General features: G+C 52.2%; 1 protein-coding gene across 2 annotated transcripts in view; it reads right to left on the bottom strand.

The window, feature by feature from the left end:
- Positions 1–2,024, bottom strand: part of LOC144099294 (sodium- and chloride-dependent GABA transporter 1-like) — a 54,330-nt gene extending 52,306 nt beyond the window's left edge. The window contains exon 1 of one of the 2 annotated variants that reach the window (XM_077632481.1): positions 1,592–2,024. In XM_077632481.1, coding sequence (XP_077488607.1) covers positions 1,592–1,922 — 331 coding nt within the window. In that variant the 5' untranslated portion in view covers positions 1,923–2,024. The remainder of the gene's footprint in view (positions 1–1,591) is intronic. The other variant, XM_077632482.1, reaches the window with a different exon arrangement.
- Between the last annotated feature and the right edge of the window lie 4,301 nt (positions 2,025–6,325).

A 6,325-nucleotide genomic window follows, 5' to 3' on the forward strand; every position in this document is an offset into this window, starting at 1 on the left:
CTTGGGAGGGAAAGCCCGCAAAACAACGACGACGGGAACGGACAGACTGGGCAGCAGCAGCAGCAGGTTTTGCTCACCACGTCGCCGCAAGAACAAGAAAACGAAAGACCCGAGCGCAGCGGACGCGAGAGACTAGGGCCCCAAAGAAGAGCGCGAGCAGCAACAAGAAGAGAGTAGCTTGGGAGGCGCGCCGCCAAGCAAGCGAGAAGCGGCTCCGACTCGAGAGCGGCGCGCGCCGCGTCTTCGACCTTCAGACAACCCTGGGAGGCGGGCCGTTCCGCAGAGCACGTATTCCGGCGCGCGCGCAAACGCCGGCGCCGAAACGCGATCCGGCGGCTTTCCCTACGAGCTCGGTATTTCGGCGGAGCAGCCAACTTCTCACTCTCCCTCTACCTGACTTACCTAGACGAGAGACATACAAAAAACTCATTTTTCCTGCCCACCTCACCCGCAGCTTTGTCCCTCTCGCGGTCTGGAAGACCTTGGATCTGGAGGTTATGCCAGGTTACCAGACGGAGGAGACGCCGTTGCCCACGTGGAAAAATCTCGGCGTGGCATTGAGTTTTCACTTCCGTCAATGACAGGGAGGACGCGGTTACGATAATGGTCGGTTTGCCATGTCGTGACGTGTGTTTCAGTCATTGACAAGTAGCGCGCGATGTGCCTTCCCTCCAGATCCAGAACACACTGGGGCGCAGTATCGATCCGCTCGCTGTCACCGCAGGAGCGGCTTTCAGCAACGCTTTACTGCCGCTGGCTCTTTCACCCGACCCGAGACAGCGTCGTCGGCGCCTTCCTCCTCCCGAGCATCGGTTTGTTTACACAGTGGCGCTTACCCAACGCAACAGTGCTAACGTGCCACTGCCAAATCGACCATTTAGTCGAATACCCGGGAAACCAAAAAAGAAAAGGCGTCCTCCGGAGACTATTGTGAATTAATATTTTTTTCCCCTGCTTCTATCATCAAAAACTGAGCCGGAGCTTAAAAGAGGGTAGCCTCTAGGGGGGGCGGCATGTACCAATCCGCGGCGGAGCGTAGTGGCACGCCCGCTGGTGGCAAATGCCTCTTAGAATGCGAAGTACGACACGTTAACAACACAGCACAGACACAACAAAGCAGGGCACAGTGCCAACAACGAAAGTGTGTATCTCAAAACAGCCGCGACAATTCCTGGTATGGAGGCTCTCCGTTTAGTAGCGGAGAAAACGCTTTCTCGTCCAGTTTTTACAAACACGCCTTCCCCGATATGCCAGTACAGTTAGAACTAAAGGAATACCAGTCCATGATTTTAAGTGTCCTTGCAAACGCTTCGCCCTTGCACCCCTTTCTTCCCAACATCTCCATATAGTGGTGGGGAAACGGGGAGGCAGCTGGCTTCGATTAGCTGACTCTTCGCACACGAACAGCGATAGTTCAAGTTTTGGGAGCGATAAGCACGAGCAGGACGCCGTTCGCTGAGCCATGAAGCCACCACTTTCAGGTTCAAAACCGAGCACATCTGCGCGCGCGAGCCACAGCGCCCTCCAGAGGGACCGCACCGCGACAGCACTGTGCACAGAGAAATTATGCGAGTGGGAGGCGGGTACTAACCTCCTCCGTTCTCGTAGGCCAGGTACGGAAAGCGCCAGACGTTGCCCAGTCCGACAGCGTAGCTGACGCAGCCGAAGATGAAGTCCAACTTGCCGCCCCAGTTGCCGCGCAGCGGCAGGTCCTCTTCGCTGGAGCCCAGGTCGTCGGCGCCGGCGCCCGACTCGGGCTTCGCGGGGAGCGCGTCCACATCGAGCAACACCTCGTCGTCTACGAGCACCGCACCGCCGCGCGCCTCTTTCTCGGCCGTCGGGGCCACCTCGTAGTCGCCATTGGCGCGGACGACGCCGAAAGGCGAGCCCAGGGCCTCGAGGAACTTCTTGTCCGTCTTCATGCGTCGACCGGCGCGCTCACACTGGCAGCACTGCTCGTCCGCTCGGCGCCGGATCCGCTCTGCCGAACCCGCCGAGTCTTCCAGCACTCCGGCGCGGCGTGCGCGGGAAGCGACGAAGAGAACAGAGGGGGAAAAGAATCTCTCACCCTCCGTCTCTTTGGAGCGCGCGCGCCACCGCCGTTGTGTGGAAGAGGAGGAAGGGATAGCGGTGCGTAGGAGAAAGATATACGCGCTCCTCTCCTCCTTTCTTCCAGAGCGCGCCTTCTTTCCCGGCGCACAAAGAAGAGAGGGAGCATCAAAGTCGCCCTCTTTTGCTCTCTCTTTTTCTCTTTCTCTTAGGCTCCTGACAACTTCAGTGGGGGGAGAGAGAAGCCTTTAGATCACTACCTTGCAAGCATTTTTTTTTTTGCTCTTCGGTTAAGATCTGCCGCTTCCACACGGATGGAGGAAGAAAGCAGAAGAAATTAGCGAAGTGTCTTTCCTCACTTCTTGTGTTCCTCCCCTTCTCTTTCTCGTTAACCGTCTGCTTCAAACTGTCCCTTATTCAGCCTTGTAGAGACAACGAAGTGACAAAAATTGTTCGACTACTCTTTCCGTCTATTGTGTCTATCCTCCGCTCTCTTCCACCGCGGGTCTGGAAGAGAGGAAGGAGTTGCAAGGAGAGGAGGAGGCGTGCTTGCTAGGAGACGAGCGCCCTCTCGGGAGCGCCGTACTGGTCGAAACTGGCACAGCTGTGCGCTCCAGTTTGTTTTCTACATATCCTCCGAACATCACTTCGAACGATCACTACTCCCGTGACCCTCTCCAATCGTCTCTTCACCTCTGTCTTCCGCTCAAGCCCGGCGCCAAGTTAAAAACAAAAAAAGCAGCGCGAAAGAATGAGAGAGATAGGGAGAAATTCGGACTGACAGGATGAGTGTCTGTGCGTGGATGAATGACAAAAACATGGCGCCCCGTCGCAGCCGCCACCAAGTTTCGATTTTCGCGCCTCCAAGCGGAGAACGAGGGTCTGGTACCAGTGTTGCGAGCACCTCACTAAGCCATTTTCTGACCCGACTGCCACGCATCGACTAACCTCCTCTCTTCCCGCCTTTTTTTTTTCTTTCTTGCTTTCAGTTTTTCTTTCGAAGCACTAACCTTACAAAATGGTGCTCGTCGCCCTCTCCATCAATTCGCTCGGCTGCACGCATAGCGCTCGGTGTTTATTAGCGTGAGTCACTCGCAATCATAGAGTTTGTTACTATTAATTAGAGGAAAAGCTGGCACCCCGCCTATGGGAGTTTGCATGGAGCTTCCTCGAGACCACCTGTACCACCATGGGCGCTCTAAGCATCATGGGGCGGAGAGCTACCGACTGCAGAACTACAACTTTTGGCCAAAAAATAATACGAAGATAAACGTTGTTCGATAATCAAGAATGTCCTATCATTCAATATCCTGTATATAAATCGCAACAAACGAGCAGAAAAGCATGTGAATGCAAAGTTTGCTCAAAATAAGCGATGGCTTGCTCTCCTGTTGGCGGCCAAGCATTGCAGACCACAAAAGCCAATATTTCGTGCTTTTAACAGGCGCACTTTTAAAAAAAGATATGTTTTTGCAAAAAATGTTGTCGCTTCAACATTTTAAAACGTTTTTCCGCAGCATTTCGGAAAACAAAAACATTTTATTGGCGTCGTGTGCTGTTGCGTTTTCGTACTATGGATTTTGCACACTAATTTTACGCCGAAGCCGTCTGCGCGCGGTGAGCGCCGTGCATAGAGTTTCTTACTATTAACTAGAGGGAAAGCCGGCGGCACTGCACCTGTACCTCCATGGGCGCGCAAAGCATCGTGGGGAGATGAGCTACTTGGTGCAGGGCAGTAGGTTGTTTTTTTTTTCAGGAACACAGAGTGGCTTTACAGAGATGTCCCATTCCGTATCCACGGCGCGCTCCGCGCGCAGACGACTTCGGCATAGAAGTAGTGCGCAAAAGCCATAGTAGCGAGAACGCAGCAGCACAGGACGCCAATAAAAGGTTTTTGTTTTCCGAAATGCTGTGAAAAAAACCTTTCAAGATGCTGAAAGGACAACACTTTTTTCAAAAACATATTTCTTTTTAAAAGTACGCCTGTTAAGCCCGAAATATTGGCTTTTGTAGTCTGCAATGCTTGTCCAATAGGAGAGCAAGCCATCACTGATTTTGGGCAATCGTTGGATTTACGTGCTTCTCTGCTCGTTTGTTGCAATTTATAGACAAGATATTGAACGTTAGGACATTCTTGATTGTCGAACAACGTTTGTTTTTTCATTAGTTTTTGGCCAAAAGTTGTAGTTCTGCAGTCGGTAGCTCTCCGCCCCATGATGCTTAGAGCGCCCATGGTGGTGCAGGTGGTCTCGAAGAAGCTCCATGCAAACTCACATAGGCGGGGCGCCAGCTTTCCCTCTAGTTAATAGTAAGAAACTCTATGGTGCCGTGGATACCGAATGTAACATTTCTGTAAAGCCACTTTGTGTTCCAGAAAAAAACCTTCTGTCCCGCACAAAGTAGCTCATCGCCCCATGATGCTTTGCGCGCCCATGGAGGTTCAGGTGCAGTGCCGCCAGCTTTCCCTGTAGACAAAGTAAGAAACTCTATGCTCGCAATCGTGCGCGCCGGGTCCCGCTCTCAGTAGTAGCGGCCAAGACACGTCTTCGAGCCGTTCGCCTCGTGTTACCTTTCCATCTTTCCTGCCATTGTGGCGCGGCGCCGGATGCTCCGGCCGCCTCCGGAAAGGGATCACGTGACAGCGTTTCCGGGAGGAAAAAAAAAAGCGGCAAACTTATCGCAATTCCATGGAGAGACAATGTTGCACCGTTTGCTTTACAGGCTGCCAGTGACCCGCAGGGAATAGGGAAATATGAAAAAAAAAGCTTAATAAATGCATCCGGTATTCTCGGCTTGTGAGAAATGATGCTCTTGTGATCGGAACGTGACTGCCACACTGTGCTTCCTAATATGACTGTAGTTTTAACCTTATTCGTCTCTGAAATAAAACTGCGAGCTTATTTAATCCCTTCCCGTTCTTCAAAAAAGAAAGGGGCAGTGGTTTTGGGATCTTATCGCAGTAACATAAAGCAAGAACAGCGAGCACGAAGGGTGAAAGTGCGCTGATCCCGTCGGCACTTTCGACATATGCGAACCCGTTTGCTGACGTCAATGTCTATGAATAAGTTTACTGCTGTTATTTATTTTCGTATTTTTTGTATCGGTGCGGGCAGGGCAAATTTTTTTCTTGGGTCGCCCACCTAACGGCAAACTATATTTTGTGTGTATGGTTTGTTTATTGTATATATACCGTAACAAATGTGAGAGAGGAGGATAGCTTGAAGACCAAACGACATCAGAATCCTTTTGTAACGGGCGTCGACACGCAAATTCCACCCGAATGAACTTTTTTGCACACGCGTGAACGCTAAGAAAAACAACGAAATGAACGCTCACTGCGAAACACCCGCGAAGAAATGACAACTCATCGTTCAGAGCCGAGTCTGCAGACGCCAGTCGTACAAAGCCAACCGCAGCAGTTAGCGTTACGTAACCGACCCGGAAAACAAACAGCTCCGTTAATAACGTGGGCTTAGCCTTATCGCCTTCTCTGTGTCGTCAGCCGGCGGCCGCTAGGGCAAGCGCTATAGAGCTGCCCCTAACTGACGGCCGGATAGACGGCTGTCTCCACCGCGTTGCACACCAAAACCCGGGCTCCCCGTCGTCACGTGACCGTTTATGGGATCGACTGACGTCATTTGCCGACGGGCGAAGCTGTCTTTGCGAGAGCGCTCGGTCGTTCGGCGCTGGATTGCGCCATTCTGGGGCCTGACGAGGGGATAGCGAAGCAAATAACAATCGAGCTTGCGGTGCGAGGGAACAGATAAAACAATAGCGAGAACTTCTCAGACGGGAGTTCGCTTAATCGCTGTTTGCGGTTGTGGTCCGCGATGGTCGTCCCTCGTTTGGCACCTCGCAGACAGAGTCCGCGCAACTCTATACACGACAAGACGTCGGCCCGTCTTGAAACGCTGTAATGTCACTATTAAGGAGTCGGGTGATCTGAATGTCACATCACTTCTGTTTTTGTCTGTAATATTAGGCAGCAGAAACGTTTTAAATGTCGATTCTCGCCGGTATAGGCCTGCAGCTTGTCTTTTAGTTTCCTCACTGCGTACGTCAATGCTCGAAGCTGCTTGCTGGAGCCCGTTGTAGCGTAAAATCAATAGCTCGCTTCCTCTCTTACCTGTAAAAGAAGGTAGAAACGAGTGCCATGTCACAACCGAAGACAGGCAGGCAGGTACATATGAGCGCCATTTTCCTACTCGAAGAACATGCACAGTGTCACACACGGTGTTTGTTCCGTCGCCCACGGGCTGGCGCTGTTGTCAGGTCT

Source organism: Amblyomma americanum, chromosome 7, assembly GCF_052857255.1.
Source record: "Amblyomma americanum isolate KBUSLIRL-KWMA chromosome 7, ASM5285725v1, whole genome shotgun sequence".
Lineage (NCBI taxonomy): Eukaryota > Metazoa > Arthropoda > Arachnida > Ixodida > Ixodidae > Amblyomma > Amblyomma americanum.